Source organism: Neovison vison, chromosome 11 (genome assembly GCF_020171115.1).
Source record: "Neovison vison isolate M4711 chromosome 11, ASM_NN_V1, whole genome shotgun sequence".
NCBI classification, from domain to species: Eukaryota; Metazoa; Chordata; class Mammalia; order Carnivora; family Mustelidae; genus Neogale; species Neogale vison.
The window spans coordinates 64,773,702-64,792,397 of record NC_058101.1 but is presented as its reverse complement, the minus strand read 5'-3'; the positions used below and the strand labels follow the sequence as shown (position 1 = coordinate 64,792,397).

At 48.2% G+C, this 18,696-nt stretch overlaps 1 protein-coding gene across 3 annotated transcripts in view; it reads right to left on the bottom strand.

Annotated features, from left to right (window-relative positions):
• Positions 1-18,696, bottom strand: part of KIAA0232 (KIAA0232 ortholog) — an 81,282-nt gene that overhangs the window by 14,546 nt on the left and 48,040 nt on the right. For all 3 annotated transcript variants that reach the window (XM_044267831.1, XM_044267832.1, XM_044267833.1), the window contains exons 4-6: positions 6,706-6,772; positions 5,535-5,616; positions 142-3,424 (exon numbers count right to left, since the gene is read on the bottom strand). In XM_044267831.1, the coding sequence (XP_044123766.1) occupies positions 142-3,424; positions 5,535-5,616; positions 6,706-6,772 (3,432 nt within the window). The remainder of the gene's footprint in view (positions 1-141; positions 3,425-5,534; positions 5,617-6,705; positions 6,773-18,696) is intronic.

Sequence of the window (18,696 nt, the reverse complement as noted above, 5' to 3'; positions counted from 1 at the left end):
CATAAGCATTTAAGTTTAAGACACTGAAGGTAATTTCCCAATAATTTCACCCTATCTTCCACTGCTTGATCCAGCTGCTCCTGCATTCGAGGCCAGTTAACAACTTCTATCAAGCACCAGCACACAGAGACAACCACTTACCTCTTCCAGCTGTCCCGAAGAAACCGGATTATCTTCGTAAGCAGGAAACTGACAACCTGCTTTGCAACTGCAAAAATTATTAATTTCTTCCTCACATTGTGCCATTATTTTACAATTAGCTTCTGAACTTTCTAAAGCAATTTCCAGAGATTCATTCATGCTACATTCCAAACACTGATCCTGCTTCCCCAATGGCAGAATCCCAGCTGATTCCTCCTGAGAATCCAGTGATGTCTGAGCACTCTTTTCCATGCCAGATTTTTTTAACCTGGGGAGGAATTTTCCAGACTCCAGCTCTGATTTTCCATAGTAATGGCCTTCTTTCTCGGCATCTTCTTCCAGTGGTTGGAGATCTGCCTGTGGGTCTTCAAATGTATCAACCTGAGAAGGAATGGGAATATTTGCTTCATCTTTCTCAGATTCAAATTCTGACTCACTTCCTCCTCCCGGGGACAGCTCGGATGCAGAAATAGGGCGGAAGTGAGTCCGAGGAGAGATCCGAATCGCCCGGTACTGTGTTCTGTCGACGCCACAGATTCTGGGGTGAAAAACTTCGCTGTCTGAATCAGAGCAGAGGATTGACTTCGGTTTGAAACTAGGGCTGAAAGAGGCAATCCCCTCAGGTTCAAACGAACACTCCACATGAAGAACTTGCGAGAATGGATTGCTTAAGTCAAAGGACGAGAAGGAATATTCCAGCCCAGGATCCTCAACCTGAAAGTTACCACAAGCTCCTAATAAGTCTTCATGGAAGATAAAAGAAAATCCCTTATTTAATCCATTTTCCCCACTCCTCGGCTGATCACTCTGTTCGAATGACACGAAGGGCTTCCACAGCTGCCTGTGACCGGGAGCGAAGCTGTTTCCTGGGGTCATGAAGACGTCCGTACCAGCTATGGTCACGACGTCGGAAGCCGCACACTGTAACAGGCTTCCCTTGGTGTGACTGGGTGGCACGACTGCCCACTCCCCGTCGCTGTTGAAGGTCTTGAGCTCTCCATAAACTCCACCGAGAATGAACGTGTTCTCTTTGTCTGGGGCCACATCCCAGGGTTTAGAGGGTGTAGTGTAGTCGCCCCCGTCCACCTTCGAGAGCGCCCCGGAAACGAACGCTCTCTTCTCCAGACTCTCCTTCTGTCCCTCCCACAGACGATACTCGGACCTCTGCACGGCCTTGTGGGGCTCCCGCAGGCTCTCAGCCTCAGCCTCGGCGTCCAGGCAGCAGCAGTAGTTACCGACGTCTGCTGGGAACAACTCCTCGTCAACTCTATCTATGTCCACCGGCGCGGCAGATCCCCCGTCTGCCATCTTTGTCCAAATGTCTTTAATAACCCCTGAGCTGTAGCCGCCGCCACGTGGACCACTCTCGCCACCCCCTCGGGCAGTTTCCATGGTTTTGTGTTCTGTCTTTTGTTCGAGCTGAATACCACAGACAGATTCTAGTTTCGATTTTTTTTTGAAAACTAAGGTAGGAATTTCTCCTAACGTTCTACTGTTTTGCTGGCAAGTTTCATCTTGCAAAAAATCTAGAAGTTCTTCATCTACATAATTTGACGAGACTCTAGGAACTACATAATTAATATCTTCTGCATTAAACTGAGTGGACTCTTCAAACTGAATATTTAATGTCTCGTTGTCTGAACGTGTTTCTTCTGAATGGGACCATGGGCTACAAGTTCTTGTTGAAAGATTAGAACAGTGTTCATTTTCTTCAAAGGCACTATTTTTGGTCCATATTAGCAATCTAGACTGGGTTTTCCCAAGCATATTAGCACTAGAATCCGTATTTTCATTTCCCAAGTTGAGAGTTTCAAACGAAAATGGTAGAACAGAATTACTGCATTGCACTTCAAACACTGAAAAACACGAGTTTATGCCAGATCCTTCATTAATATCTGAAAAGAGCTCCTGATTGCCAGCAAGCAAATGTGGACTGAGTGCTGTGCTGTCCAAGACCGGAGAGAGTCTAACTGGAGAGTCTCCGCCGAAACTCTCTCCGTCGGCATCGCCCGAGCTGGATGAACAGCACTCCCAAAACTGAGCCAGGTTGCCCAGGTCTTGCAGAAAGAATCCCTCGGCACCCACAGTGCTGGTGGAATCTGTCCATATTGCACGTTCCCCTTGCAACTCCATTCCATCTAACACTATGCAACATTCTGCCTCAAAATCCGTTTTCTCTTTGCTTTTTTGTCGAATCATATTCAAAATCCGACTTTCTCCTTGCATTGTTTCTGAGGCACCAGGATCCAACATGGATTGATCAATATCCACTTCATAGAAGTGTGTTAATTCTGATAGATGAATATCATCCAGATACTTGTTGTCCTCTGGGAGAGAACAGAACGAGGTCCCAGTGAGGTCAATATCCTCATTGATAACCGCAGGCATTTCTACAAAATGACCATCAATGAAAGTACCTGCTGCGAGGTATGTTTTATGAATATTATTGTTGCTGATACAAAGACCGTGCACAGATTCTGACAACTCTTCTACCGCCTCTGACGTCAGATCACTCGTATCCTGTCGGTTTCGGTACGTGGTCTCCAGTTTACTTTTTCTGCTCAAAGGAACGAAATACTCAGCAATCGGTTCAGTGTACCACAGTGGTTCCTCTTTATATTCTCTGTCGTTTCTGCTCTCCAGGGACAGATCTCTTCCCTCCGCGCTGCCGGCATCTCTTCTCCCCGGGTCCTTTAAGGGCCTCTTCCCGCGCCGGCACAGCGGCTTGATGGGGGCCCCACCACCACCGCTCCCCACCGCATGCACTCCCCTCTCAGCCTTGTCGCCAGTCTTCAGCGAGAGCCTGCTTGGCCCGTTCCGCCCTTTCTTGTTGCGAATCTCTCGGGTCTTGTGTCTGACTTTCACACACTTCACGGATGCTTTTAGTTCTCCCTGATGACCACTTGAACTTGAGCCTGCTTCACTCGAGCCAGAAGACCAAGAGCGAGGGCGAATCTTTCCTTCAGGTTTATGTCGGATCTGCTTTTTGTACAAAGCAGGCTTTTCTTCCATTGTGCCATTACTGAATTTGTTCTCCTTCTCACTTTTACTTCTGCTCTGGATTTTCGTGTGTACAGTGCTGGGCGCTTCGTTGCTTCTTTCCTTGCTGACTTCACCTTCACTGTTGCAGTCCTTGGGGGAGGATGTATCTGTGCTAGCTGCTGGGGCTGTGGATGATGAAGAAGGGCTAGAGTAAGAACAGACTTTAGACTTGTTCCACACAGTCATGATTTCCTGCAGGCAAACTGGTTTCTCAGACAGTGGCGGAAATGCTTCATAGTACCTGAAAAACAGAGGACAGAGTTCAAAAGCAGGCATTTAGATGTATAAGATAGAACAAAACAACATTCCCTCCCAGGTGGGGCGACGGGGTATTTCACTTTAACGGTCAACATTTACGTCATCCACAGACTAAAACTTAAAAAAAAAAAAAATTGAATAATACAGTAAAATATACTTTATGTTTAGTCCTGTGTATCAAGCACCTTTACGTTCAGCACTGAGGTTGGCACTAATTTAGAAATACTTAGAAAATAGGGAAGAGGACAGTTCTTATCTTTAAAGTTGTCATTTTAATTAAGAAGTCACGAAGGACAAATACAATATGGTGGAAAGAACGTCACCTCGAGAAGAAATGCCTGCACTTGCATCTCAGCTCACGTCAGTTACTAAACATGTGACTTCCAGCTCATTAACTGATGTGTCGGTCCACATTCTCAGCTGCACACTGGTGAGGACAGGACTTACCTCCCGAGGCCACTGGGAGCAGGGGAAACAGAAGAAGCTTAGAGCCAAGAGCATGTGCTCTGAAGCCGTGCTCCCCGACTGTGAACCCTGACTCCACCCTGACCAGCTGTGTGACCTCAGGTCCGTGACATAACCTCTCTGTGGCCTGTGATGTACAGAGAATACTACTAGCTGCCTCACAGAGCTGGGAGGAGTGAAGGAATTAATGTACAAGAGGAGCTGAGATATTACGTGGTTGTCAGTCCCCACGTGTTCTCATGAGGCCCTCAGAAAACAGGAGGGATTATTCAGGGCGTTCAAGTGGTCAAAAAAGAGGATGCTGGTGCAGCTGAGAACCCTGAGCACAAGTGGCCCACAGCACAGCCTGGACGCTCTGGAAATGTAGCTTAGGGCCACTACTTGTGAGGCATGGGCGCCCGTGTGCGGACACAAGATCCGAGGAGACCAGTGACTGCAGGAAAAGCCGAGGAGGCTGCTTTTAGAGGGACTGAAAACAAGAACTTGTTTCCAATCTGCCAAGAAGCTGGTAGCCATCGCAGATTTCAGAGCAAGACAGACTGCCAAAGCAAGAACCTGGAGTCAGGTTGCCTACCAAGGGGACTGTCATCTGGAGGCAACAGTCAAGGTCATACACCAAGTGATAAAAGGCCATGTTTTTAAAGGGCCTATACTTGATTTTCCTTTTCAGCCTCTACCAGAGCTGTCTAACAGACCTACATGTGAGCCTCACATGGAATTCTTAATGTCCTAGAAGTCACATTAAAAGTGTAAGAAAAAAAGGTGAAACTGAATTCAATTATGTATTTTACTTAACCAAATACATCCATAACATTATTTCAGCATGTAATTGATATTTAAAAGTATTTTTTTAATATTAACATATAATGTACTATTAGCCCTGGGGTTACATATCTGTGAATCATCAGGCTTACACACTCCACGCATCACAGGATATTTAAAAATATTAATGCAGTATTTTACATTTTTTTTTTTAACCAAGTCTGTGAAATCTGGTGAGAATCTTACACCTAAAGCACATCTCAATTTATAGTAGCCACATATCAAGTGCTACATAGCCACACGCAGCTTACGGAGACTACATGGGACAGCACAGGTCCCTACCAGCCAGGAAAAGCTATGTTCACCTTAAGTTCCAGAAGTTCAGAAGATTCAATAAAACGTCTAAGAAGGAAGTTCTGCTTATAGTGTAGCAAATTTTACAAACTATTTACAAAAAAAAACAGCAAAGAGCATCTTCAGGAAACAAGCTTGACAAGGTCAATGACTTGCCCACATTCCTCTGTAATCAGCCGGAGAATGTGGTCTCCTTGTATGTAAAACAAGGATGCCCATATTTTCTCACAGCCGCCTCCAGGCACTGGAGTGACAGCCTGCGAGTGGACTGTAAATAACCTTGCTTGTTCCATTCATTCATCTCACAAGTACTGATTCTGTACTAAGCACAGGACCATTTTATTCACATCTGAATTCTGTGTCAAGCACATAGTAAATGCTCAATGAGCATTTCCTGAATTATCAAATATGGAACCAAATACAAGACAATGAAGAAAAACTGTAAACCACGCAGCAGTTATGGTCTGATTTTAACAAATGCACACTTTATTACTGAATACAATCTTACATACATTTCCACTTGATCCTTTGCTGTAGGGGATAATTCTGCCTCTGGAGAGGGAGACCCCTCTAACTTTTTGTGAATCTTCTCTTCTGTTACGAAACAAAAATTCAGAAAGATATGTCTTATATCTATTTAATAAAGTAACTTTAATCAGAACTTATATAGACTTTATGGCTGAAAAAGAACTCTATACCCATCTGTCTTTCTAATAAAAATCCATTTCTTCACAGCCCCAGATGGAATTCTCTAGCTTAACCACACTAATGGTGGGCTGCGAGGGGAGAGCTGTCTGTCTCATCTCTGACTGAGTGCTCCAGAGGCACCAGATTAAAGACTGAAATCCTCTATTAATTTTGCCAGACGGAGAGAACATCTGTTGAGATCCTCGCAAAATTCTGCACCCATGGATTCTGTATGGACTCATGCTGGACTGACACTACTCTGTAAAGAAAGACCATTATAATCAGCTCTCTGTTCCAACATCTAGGTAAGCAAGGGCTGTGGAGTCAACTAAAACAAAGGGCCGAGCTCTCAGCTCAGCCCTTGGGAAGCCCTTCAGTTACAAACAAACTCTTCAGCAAGGCTCAAGGCTTGGCAGGCAGCAAAAATGGCCATGAAGAGGACAACAAGACCAAGACCCTTGACCTCAATATGCAGCTCTCATTCCAAGCGCTTGCAGAAAAGTATCCACAAAAAGCTAGGAGGCTTCATGTGTCAAAATGACTTTTATGAGCTTCAAGGCTGCCTTTCCAAAAAACCCGATTGAAGGCAGAAGTTCCTTTCAAACCTGAAATAGAGACGACACCTCTGGAGGCCTTGATGTCAACAGGCAGATGCCAACAGGGAGGCCAGGGTGGGAAAGAGAAAATATTGCCCCTGATTCCCATGCTTCCATGTGAAGGGGAAACAAAACGTGCCCCCCAGCCCCTGCCCCCAACAAGAACACCTGTGAATTAATATACTCCTTTGAGAGCGGGGATCTATCCACAAGTGACTGCTAAGGGTGACCCGGAAGCCCTAACAGCTGAAGGCACAGCGTGACGATGGCAAGGCGACACACTGAACACGAAGACGTACTTCCTTCTGTCTGTCTCTGGCCGACTCTAGCGCCTCTGGAATCACACCCCTCGGGGCCCACAGCCCACTGCATGCAGATGGGCTCTGGAGGCTGCACTCACCTTGCTTGCTCTGAAGGTCCTTCAGTCTGGAGCAGAGCTCCTCCACTAAAGTCTCAATGCCAGAGCTCTGCATGACAACAAAAATACATGTTACTTCATTGCCAGGCCCTTGGACATGCTTATTTTCATACAAAGGTGTGACCAATCTCCCATGTTCTAAATGAAATATGTTAGTAATATTTAAACCCCACGAGAGGGTTGCCTGGGTGGCTCAGTTGTCAAGTATCTGCTTCAGCTCAGGTCATGATCCCAGGGTCCTGGGATTGGGCCCCACATCGGGGTTCCTGCTTGGAGAGCCTGTTTCTCCCTCTCCCACTGCCTGCTGCTCCCCCCTGCTGTGCTCTCTCTCTGTCAAATAAATAAAGCTTTAAAATAAATCAACAAACTACATAAGAGCTGAAACACTCCAGGTTTGCTGCTCTGATCGAGCACACATATTTTATTAACCGAGTACGGTCAATGGCTTACTGATACAATGTGCAAACAGTAATAGGGCTCCCAGGACGGCTGGTCTTCCTGGGGGGTTAGCATCTCACTGGCCATGCAGCTGACATACCCTCATACCCATCGCATGGCTAGAAATCAGTCACCAGCCAGAACAATACTTGGTACCTATGTGAGCAAGGTCCTGTACCAGATTCAACACACAGGAGGAAAAATCACAGAAATCTCATGTGGTTCCTCTAGGAGCTTACAGTCTAGAGAAAAGAAGGCCAGTGTTTTATTTTTTGAAGTGAACACTGGTGACGGCAACAGAAAGAGCAATGCACAGCATTCACAGCCGTGCATGAGCGTGAAAGCTTTGTTTTCTCTGAAAGGTCACGAACAGGGTATTAGGCTCCACATGGGGTGGGGGGTAGGCAGCTGAGGACACCACGCGCAAGAGCCTGAAATGGGGAAGATAACCAAAAGAGCCAAAGTTGAAAGAAAAATGAATACTGGAAACAGGCACGAAAAATAATCTTCCACTATGTAGACTTTCCAACTTCAACAATTTTTCCCTTTCTCAAGGAAGAAAGAAAATTCCTTCACAGGGTACGAGAGGAGCAAACGCGTTTCTGAGGCCCTTTATTCAGTGGTCAAAGTCGTGTTTAAACTGGAAGTGAGTCTGTCTTAGGTGGGCCGACCCAGACAGGTGCCCATTACTCTGCTCAAGTGGCTGCCCTCCTGGGGCCTGGAGGGGCTAAAAATAGAACTTTTCCCCATTCACTCAACTCAAAATGACTCAGCACAAGTCTCAGAGATACCCTAAACAAGAAAGCACATAGCTCCAATTTGAACAGCAAGAAACAGAGCACAGAGGGAATGGTTAATGGTAGACACGAACAGTTACATCCTATCCACGGCAGACCACAGCTTTTAGCGGGGAGACAGGCCAGAGGGTGACAGGGAAACGGGCCACAGAAGAGCCATCCTGCCCTTAAAACCACTCAGAAACCACGCAGCAAATGTTAGTCACAGACCCTGCTCGGCCGCCACAATCCCATCAGAAAGCCTCCGCTTACCATAGCGTGCAAGGTGTGCTCGCCGTGGCTGTTTTATTGCATTCCCTCCCGACGATGAACCCAGCCCGGCGTCAGCTGACACGCCACCTGCTGCACGCTGCTCAGTACAGCAAGCCTATGTCACCGTGTTTCTAAACCTGGTGCCAGGCTCCAGCGAGGAAGGCCGAGCCTCCAGGGATCGCCTGCTCAGCCCCGTTTGGGGCCCTGCGGTGCCTGCCGGCTGTTCCACAGTGTCTGGGGAAAATCATGAGAACCAAGGGATGAGATACCATGCTTCATGCTTTGTCTGGGAAACTGCACCCACACATCTCTCCAGCTGAGTTGTTTCTGGGTCATAATGCAGTGTGGAAGTAGATCTATTTGCTCTCTCGTATATGAAGGGGAAAAAAACCAGTGAGCTTACTTCTTAACTCTCCACAGAAAGGCCAGCTCTTCCCACCAGGGCTTCCACCTTCCTTCCTGGACTCCTGCAGCAGCCTACTTAGATTACACATAATCATTTGACGGCGGGGCTATAACTGTGAACTGAGACACAAAAAGGGGTACCCCAAGCAGCACGGTACCAGGTCATCTGCCAGCAGGCATTCTGCTGGGTTAATCTGGTGCTGTGAATGAGAAATGCCATTTACTTTCCCAATTATGATATAAACCATTAGATATTTTAATATGTCCATAGTATAGCATATCCTGAGGACACTCAAGAATACAGAGAGCCTAGGGGCGCCTGGGTGGCTCAGTGGGTTAAAGCCTCTGCCTTCGGCTCAGGTCATGATCCCAGAGTCCTGGGATCGAGCCCCACGTCGGGCTCTCTGCTCCGCAGGGAGCCTGCTTCCTCCTCTCTCTCTCTGCCTGCCTCTCTGCCTATTTGTGATCTCTGTCAAATAAATAAATAAAATCTTAAAAAAAAAAAATAGAGAGCCTACCAGATCTTTTTAATTTTAAGGTTTATTTTTAAAGATTTTATTTATTTGATAGAGTGCGCGCGCACGTGCACAAGTAGGCAGAGAGGCAGGCGGTGTGTGTGGGGGGAACAGGCTCCCTGCTGGGCAGAGAGCCCGATGTGGGGCTCGATTCCAGGACCCTGAGATCATGACCTGAGCCGAAGGCAGAGGCTTAACCCATTGAGCCACCCAGGCGCCCCGAGCCTACCGGATCTTAAGAAATAAAGTAAATCAGGGGCATCTGGGTGGTTCGGTCAGTTAAGCATCTGACTCTTGGTTTTGGCTCGGGTCGTGTCTCAGGATCGTGAGATCGAGCCCCACGTCTGCTTGTCCCTCTCCTTCTGCTTCTTTCTCTCCCCCAGATAAATAAATAAATAAATAAAATCTTAAAAGAGAAAAGGGAATAAAGCAACAGCGACACTGTGAGTAACAACATGCTGCAGGTGAAAACACTGTTACTGTTCTAGCACTGAACTCATAAACTGCTTTTTCAAGCAGTATCAACTAACGGTCACTGCCCAGCATCAAATGAACACGTAAAAATGCCGCACCCACCCCCACCCCCACCAAAAAACAAGAGCATGCCAAGCTGCAAGCAACTGTCCTCCAAATCCGGACCCAGGGGAGCACACACGAAGACTGGCTAGTGTCCACGTGCACGGGCACCCACAGGGTTAGCGCTCACTTGGTCAATAGATGGTCATGAGCATGGGGCCAGGCATGACCCCGGGAGAGACAGGGCCCTGTCCTCCCAGAGCAGACACTGGAACAGTGCCTGCCACTCAGACAAGATGGCCAAGTGGCATGTATTTGGCCCTGGGGTCCCAGGGGCCGGGTCTGAATTCCCACCCGGCCTCATACCTACTGGGTGGCAGGGAAGCCGAGGACAGACAATAGGAGGATGTGCCTGTGAGGCACCAATGTTGGTGCCATTTCTAGATTTTGTGTATGCTTTCCATTTTCCAAAATCTCATTAATGGATTGGATTCACTGCTTCTAAAATGCCTTTAAATTTTGCTCTGCTTTGAGTTGGACGTTGGAGGAGTAAGAAAGATAATTAACCTGACCCAGGTCACCCCAAGTTCCCTGGATTCTTCCAGAATCCAGGGTCCTGGCACGACCACATTCCCTCGCCGAGCCCATAGGTGGAGCAGCAGACACAGCCATGCCCCTGGAGTCCAAGCCACAGTCGGATGCAGCAGCTACTGTCCTACTGCTTCTGAGAAATTCTTTTATGTGCTCCCTTCCCACAACATGCTCAGTCCTTCTCTATCCTCTCCACACTGCACATCCTTCTCAACATGAGGGAAACAAAGGCAATCACAGTCCGTTATCTCTCCTCTCCACATTCAAAGCTTTCTATCACTATCTCTCCATCTCAAAGCTTCATCTTCTATGGAGAGATCATTTGAACCGGATACTCCCTAACTGCTGGGCAGGCACTCCCACCCCGACCCCGTGGTCACTAACCAAAAGGACACACGAGTGTTCCATTCACACGCAGGAACGCATGAGTCAAAAAGACCGGGTCTGCACGTCATCCCAGGGCTCACCATGTGACTGTGGCTTTCCACACCAGGAAAATGATGACACCAGGGCTGATGCACGTCCTGTAGGCTGTTACTGCATTTCCTACACCAGCCCCAACTTCTCTCCTCCCCACCATTCCCACAGTGCTCCTGTGCTACTTACTGGGGGTGTCCCTCCTCTCTTCCTGGCAACCCTTCTACTCCCTTCTACTGAGCGTCTTCATTTCTGTTACATGTTTAGAATTGAAGACATTATTTTGTCCCCTGAATGTCTCTTCTTCACAGCACCGCTGACCTTCAGCACCACGGCAGATGGACAGAAGAAAGGGACAGGGATTCATTCACCCATCAATTTGTTGACTTTTACTCTGCAATTTCCATTAAGGCGTCTCATCTCATCTTGGGTGCCTGGTGTCCTGCCTGGTTCCATCACTCCAGAAAGTACCTATCAGGACAGGGAAAGCGTAGCACTTTGGGGACTCCGATGAGCCACATCTCCTGGCACCCCACCCACCAGAGGTTCTGCCCACAGTGAAACACCAGCGGGTGTAATGCATGGGCTCCTGGAATGCTACCTCCTGGGCTCCACCTGCCTGTACAGAGGCATGTACTAGCCACACGGAGGTCACAGCTAGTGATCCCCGCAGAAACACGAGACCAAGTGAGGAGAGCAATCTTGGATCTTCCAGTCCCAGCTGCCATATTATTTCAAGAGCGTAAGACCCCACACAAGACCAGCAACAGAACCTCCCAGCTGAGCCCTAGCTGACCCACACTGCTGTGAGGAAGTGAAAACAGCTATCAGTGTAAGTCATTAAGTTTTGGAGTACTTGGTCAGGCACCAGTAACCAAGGTACACACTTCCAAATACCCATACCCTGCACATGGACAGAACTCATTTACAAATTTTCAGATCTCAGATTTTTATTTTTTTTAAGATCTTATTTATTTATTAGACAGAGAGAGACACAGCGAGAGAGGGAATGGGAGAGGGAGAAGCAGGCTTCCCGCAGAGAAGGGAGCCCGATATGGAGCTCGATCCCAGGATGCTGGGATCACGACCTGAGCCGAAGGCAGAGGCTTAATCCACTGAGTCACCCAGGTGCCCCCCCCTTTTTTAGAGAGACAGTGAGAGAGTGCACTCACAAGCTGGGGGGCTGGGAGAGTGGGGAGAGAAAGAATCTTTTTTTTTTTTTAGAGGGAGAATCTTAACAGGTTCCATGCCCAGAGCAGAGCCAGTCCCATGAGGGCCTCAGTCTCACAGCCCTGAGATCACGAACTGAGCTGAAATCAAGAGTTGGATGCTTAACTGACTGAGCCACCAAGGTACCCCTCAGACTTGGAATTTCTTTCTTTCTTTTTTTTTTTTTTAATTTATTTGACAGAGAGCGAGAAATCACAAGTAGGCAGAGAGGTAGGCAGAGAGGCAGGCAGAGAGAGGAGGAAGCAGGATCCCTGCTGAGCAGAGAGCCCGATGCAGGACTGGATCCCAGGACCCTGAGATCATGACCTGAGCCGAAGGCAGAGGCTTTAACCCTCTGAGCCACCCAGGCGCCCCAGACTTGGAATTTCTAAAGCAGAGTTGTAAGATGAGTGGCAGGAAACCTACTGGTGATGATAAACTGTAAAGAATCACTTCCATTTTAAAAGCCTTTTTAAAATGCAGAACTAAGTTAAGGTTAAGCCAATAAACAAAAGGGTACCAGGTGAGACAACGGAGAATTGATACCAGGGTTCCCAGGCTCATGCCTCAGTGGCCAGGGAAGGAACAGAAACACGTGCCGTGGCTAGCTGTGATGCAGGAGGAAGTGGAGGATGAGGCACGCACTATGCAGACAGAACAGACATCTCTGGCCTACAGCCATTCAAAGATTTAGAAAAAAAAAAACCAAAAACACAAAAAACCCCAAACCCAAACAAAAAGTTGTTTCTGCCAAGGCATCTGCACGAGGGCCGCGACTCCCATCCTTGACCACAGGAAGAGCTACAAGAACCCACCCCGTGGCTGCCTCCAGCTCGTTATACCTGCTCTCCAGAATATGGTAGAGGGGAGCAGAGAAATACCCACTGGGTACTACCAAATGCCTACCACATGTCAGGGGAGGACAAGACCCACATCTTAGAAAGATGGACAAAAAGCAGTTACAATTTGTCCTAAGAAGTAGAGGATGGCAGCGTCTGTTGCAAGTAATGATCAAATAACGTGATTCACAAAGGCTTTGAAAAAGGTAACTCCACTCTGCCTCATCTGTGGCTGGGGGAGGGGGCGACAGCCCCCCTCAAGCACCCAGTTGGATTGATGACCCACGCCACCACCCTCACAGGTCGCCTGCTGGCCCTCCCGCTCCCTACCCCTGCCACAGATTTATAGCAGCTCCCATTTCTTCCCTTTCCCATACCCTCACTTCTCGACATTTGATATTCAGGACTCTCTTGTAAAAACCACAATTTCCTACCTTTTCTAAAGAGAGATCAGAAGACCTAGCCCCATCAGGCCCGCACCTGCCACTGTCACAACCAATGAGTGTGGAGACAAGCCTGTGCCTGGCAGGCCTCGTGCTCTCCACTGTCCTACTCACTCAGCTTCCTCCTTGACCCTAGAGACACGAGCTCTCCGGGTCTGGGCGAGACACACAGACAAGCCACCGGTCTGTTACTCCACCTCCCCGCAAACCATGCAGCCTCAGCAGCAACCCCCTCACACCCAACTGTCCTCTCCCAGTCTCCATGTGGCCTTCTTCCCACCAAGCTCACGTTCAAAGCTCTATTCATACCTCCACCCACAGATTTGTGTCTTTTCCCTAATTTCCTGTCCTCAGAAATGAAAATCGCATAATTTTTTTTTTTGAAGATTTATTTGAGGGGCACCTGGGTGGCTCAGATGGTGAAGCACCTGCCTCCGGCTCAGATCATGAACTCAGGGTCCTGGGATCAAGGCCAGCGGTCAGGCTCCCTGCTCAGCAGGCAGGCTGCCTCTCCTTCTCACTCTGACACTCTCCCTGCTTCTGTGCTCTCTGACAAATACATAAAATCTTTAAAATAAAAAGATTTGAGAGAGTGAGCACGTGAGCAGGGGGAGTGGCAGAGGGAGAGGAGCCCCAGCAGACTCTCTGCTGAGCACAGAGCCCCCGCAGAGCTTCATGTCCCAACCCTGAGATCATGGCCTGAGCTGAAATCAAGAGTCAGATGCTCAAGTGACTGAACCTCCCAGCCAGGCATCCCTGAAAACTGTATTCTTGCAGTGGCTCAGACCAAACACCATAGCTATCCTCCCCAATTCCTCCCTTTTCTCCACTCCAAATCAAGTCCTGTCAGCTCTACCTTCAAAATGCATTTAGAATCCCACTAATTCTCACGGTCCTCTCCCTTCCAGACTGCCACTTTCTCAGAGTCAGGCCCCTGTCAGTGCAGTAGTCCACAGGGTCCTAGCAGCAGAGACGTCAGGTTACACTAGCCTCTGCTCCAGACTCACCAACACTTTACCACTTCCCAGAGGAAAAGCCAAAATCCTCCCAAAGGCCTACAGGTGTCCTTGAATGCCTCCCCTCCATGGAACCGGGGTAAGGCGGAGGCCGCGTGGGTAGGGCCGGGGCCGGTTGTGACAGCATAGCCACCGGGAGTGTACTCAGCTTTAGTGACCACTGACCAGCTTCTCGGGGGTCTGGCCTACAGACTCAGCACAGCCTCACTGCTTGCAATGTTCAGAACCCCCCTAAGTGTTACTTATCACTGTTTCGATGCTATTATCATCCAGAATGAGTTACGGTCAAAAGTCAGCATGCAAAGACACAATCAATACATACTATCAAAGCTGACTTCCACAGTAGACCACCAGAGAAAACAGCTTTGGTACATGTGGCCCTAGACAGCATGGAAACACCACCAACTCAGATACGAGGATGCGCAATGCGCTTTTGCTGGGGGGCTGCAGGCACTGCGGGCACACGAGCCATGGCCACAAGCACCTGCGAGACTCAATGACAGCCTCAGGCCAGGCGACTGCCCAGGCTGACCAGCAGCTCTACTTCCCAAACCTCACCAAGTTATCACCTCGAGCCTACCTCATTCCCTAGACAGGGCCCTGGTGCGGCGCCTCGCCTTCCACAAACACCCAAACTGGGTGACGACACACCAGCTGCGGAGCAGCTTTCAGTAGCCCCATTAGAATAAGCAGAAATATCACTCATTAAAATGGAAAAAAACAAAACAAAAAAACCCCAAACAATATAAAAAGCTCCAATTCCGGAACCAAGGAAACTTGAGGATTCCAAAATACAAGTCGGCAAACTCCAACACTAAAAACAGGACAAGACAAGGTCTGGATATAGGGAACATCAGGCACACGCCCCGTCCTTGGATGACAGAAACCACTCAGAGCGTCCCTTGACGAAACCAGCCATCTGGGGGACAAGGGGGCCATGCCTGGCACAACCCAAGCAGAGCCAATGCAAACGTGCTGGAGCAGACAGGTGCCCGGGGAAGCGCAGGTCACTTGTGGGTGCAAATGAAGGCCATCCACAAGGGCAGCCTAGGCCAGGCCTCACCAACAGCAAAGCCCACAAGGGTCACAAACTCCTCGGGGGTGGTGGTGGTGGTGATATGTATGTATGTATGTATGTATGTATGTGCGTGCGTGCGCGCGCAGGCATCTTGATACCAACTGCCCACAGTCTTCGCAGGGGTTGCCCAACTTTATTTAATGTCTAACATGAAATTTGACATAATGGAGTTTCCTACTGTTTTGGTGACGTCTCTTAAACAAAATATTGGGCTGAGCAGGTCAAAGAGATGTCCTGTGATGTGGGGGCACAACCTGCTGCAGGGAGAGAGCGGGAGGAGACACAGCGTCACTTCCCAAAGTGGAGTCAGGGAAGTCCACTATCCTCCTGAAACGACCCAGGGAAGTCTGAGGCTATGGATGCTTTTACAGAAACAACTAGCCCAGTCCCTGGCACAGTCACACATGCACACACACACGGACGTCAGGACAAAAGAACCCATGCTGAACACGTACCAGCACCCCTACCTACCCACTTAATACAACAGCCTCATTTATGTCGCTGTCATGTAGTTATGTCAGGAGCATTTTAACTGGATTGTAGACTTTTGGATTCTGGTCAGCTGGCAGTGACTGGGTGGTAAAGCAAAGCCCAGCACCATGGATGTCACCATCCTCAGTATTTAGGGAATGGACACCATGCCCATATGCAAACATTCACTGTGGCCAAAACAGAAAATAAAACTTCTGCATTCTAATTTCCTAGGCAGGACTTCTTTGTACCTTTATTTCCACTGAAGCTGCCAGACAGATTCTAGAAAGAAAAGCCTAGGGACAAAGAGCCTACGGTTTATGAACATCAACAGTGATCTCTTTCTAAAGTTATAGGCCATAAGGAAAGGGGATTTTTTTCCAGTTCTTTCCATGGACTCCCTGAGTCATGCTGAGCCAGCCGGAGCGCTCCAGAATGTCCTACTTCTCTTCCTCCATTCCCAAGCATGACCGCAGCTCCTGGTACATGCCTTGCACATTCACTTACCTGGCTCTTTTTCATTTCGTAAGATTAAAAGCCATCATTAGGAAAAAGCAATGCAACAATTTTTTATAAAATGAGAAGAACAAATCGGACGGCTTCACTGGACTTGAAAACAAAAATCCCCCCTCTGACTTCCCAGCAAAGGAAAGCATTTTTTCCAAAGCAACAAAGGAAAGAACCACTCTCCTCTGCTTGCACTGTTCCTGCTTCACACCAAATCCTTTCCAGCACACACCACGTTCAGCGAGGATGAACCAGATGTGAGTGCCATGAGGCAGGGGAGTCTTGTGTTAAGCTAGGAGAAGGCACCTGTACTCCCCAGGGGAGTACTGTACTCCACGACGCAGGGGAGTCTTGTGTTAGACTAGGAGAAGGCACCTGTACTCCTCACTCTTTCACGGTTCACATCAGGCACCCTGGTTTTCTTTTTCTTTTTTTAAAAAACATTTTATTTATTTGACAGAGAGAGAGAGATTACAAGTAGGCAGAGAGGTAGGCAGAGAGAAAGGAGGAAGTAGGCTCCCTGCTGAGCAGAGAGCCCAATGTGGGGCTCAATCCCAGGACCCTGAGATCATGACCTGAGCCAAAGGCAGAGGCTTAACACACTGAGCCACTCAGGCGCCCCGCACCCTGGATTTCTACTCCGCTTCCCTTCACCATGAGTTGAAGGCAAGAGTCATTTCTCAGCAACTTTGGTCCAAAGCAGAAATAAGATCCTCTCCCAGACTGAAACTCCTAACTCATATTTTCCTCTCAAGCATGACTCAGCAGCTTTGATTTTACTCAAAGACTTTACCTGAACTAAACGCTCCTTAAAAAAACCACCTGCGGGGCGCCTGGTTAGCTCAGTGGGTTAAAGCCTCTGCCTTCGGCTCAGGTCATGATCTCAGGGTCCTGGGATCAAGCCCCACATCGGGCTCTCTGCTCAGCGGGGAGCCTGCTTCCCTTCCTTTCTCTCTGCCTGCTTCTCTGCCTACTTGTGATCTGTCTGTCAAATAAATAAATAAAATCTTAAAACAAAACAAACAAACAAAAAAAAACAAACAAAAAAAAACCACCTGCCATTTTTCAACTCCAAATTATTTTTCCTTCAATGTCAGGTAGAAAATATCTTTTGCAAAACTATCCAACCACACCCTTCTCTCTGAGCATTGCCCCTGCCCCAGGAGTGGACCCCCAGGCAACTCTGCCCCCTCCCTGCAGCTCGCCAACCAGGGTTGGGGGGTGGACGATGTCTGGCCCAGTCCGACCAATTACAGTTCTCCCTAGCTGAACGGTGCTGGATACCAGCCTTCAGCAGTGGTGCTGGGCTAGGGAGGCGGGTGGTTTTCTCAGCATGCTGGCTAAAGCAGAGAAAGCCAGACTTCAGAGAGAGGTGGAACGACCCAGAAGCAGAGAAAGAAGCAAATGAGAGAACGTGGATCATTAGAGTAAATGACTCTGGCTGCCAATTATTTTGTTCCCAGTTGAGGCCGCTCCTCAGGCCCTGCATTCCCAGACCTGGTTTCAGTGAGCTATCCCTACTTCCTTCATGTATATTCCCACTTTTTCTTAAACTAGGTTCCTGCTGCTCCCGTTGTTGTAACGCAACAGTTTGAAAGATGGCCACATGAGCAATAGCTTTCAAATCCCTATCCTACAGTCTAAGAAGCAGCACTTTCACGAGATCAAAAGTCAAAGATCAAAGGGGTAGGGAGCGGAACCCAGTGGGAGAGGACAGGAAGGGTCGGGATGACAAAGGGGGACCGCCGCCAAGACTGCACTCATGCTATCAAGCACCAGGAGACCAGTACCCAGGGAGCTCATGGTGTCAGTTCCCAAGGCACACAGTCACAAAGGGAAGACAGAAGTGAAAAACAGCAACAGCAGTGGCGGACACGAGACGTGCACAAGCAGAAGCTCGGCTGGGAGGAGAACACAGAGCGGAGGTGCCCTGAACAAGTCTGGGGAGCCGTGCATGCTACGCGGTGGCCACACAGAAGACCCCTCCACAGATCACCCAATGCAGCAAACCTGGTTATCCCAACATCAGCCATGAGGTTAACTCTTGTAACTGTTTTATCTTCTAATATTACATAAAATATTTGTCATGTCCCTTAGCATCCTGAAAGAAAATGGTTTTCGAATATAATCACCCATTTAAATTATAAAGTTTCTAGAGGACAGTATCCTTTCAATTCAACTCTGCTTTAAAAAAGGTACTTAAACCACACCGTGTCAAATAACTGCTAAAAGCAAAATAAAATAATTTTCTAAATAGTAGGGTCTCAAAGAGTACGTCTTATAATGAGTAATAAAAATTGCACAGTAAGTGTCTGCCTTCAATTCAGGTCATGATCCCAGGGTCCTGGGATTGAACCCTGCACTGGGCTCCCTGCTCAACGGGGAGTCTGCTTCTCCCCCTCCCTCCGCCACTACTCCCTGCTTGTGTTCTCTTGCTCACTCTCTCAAATAAATAAAGAAAAAGAAAAGAATTGCATAG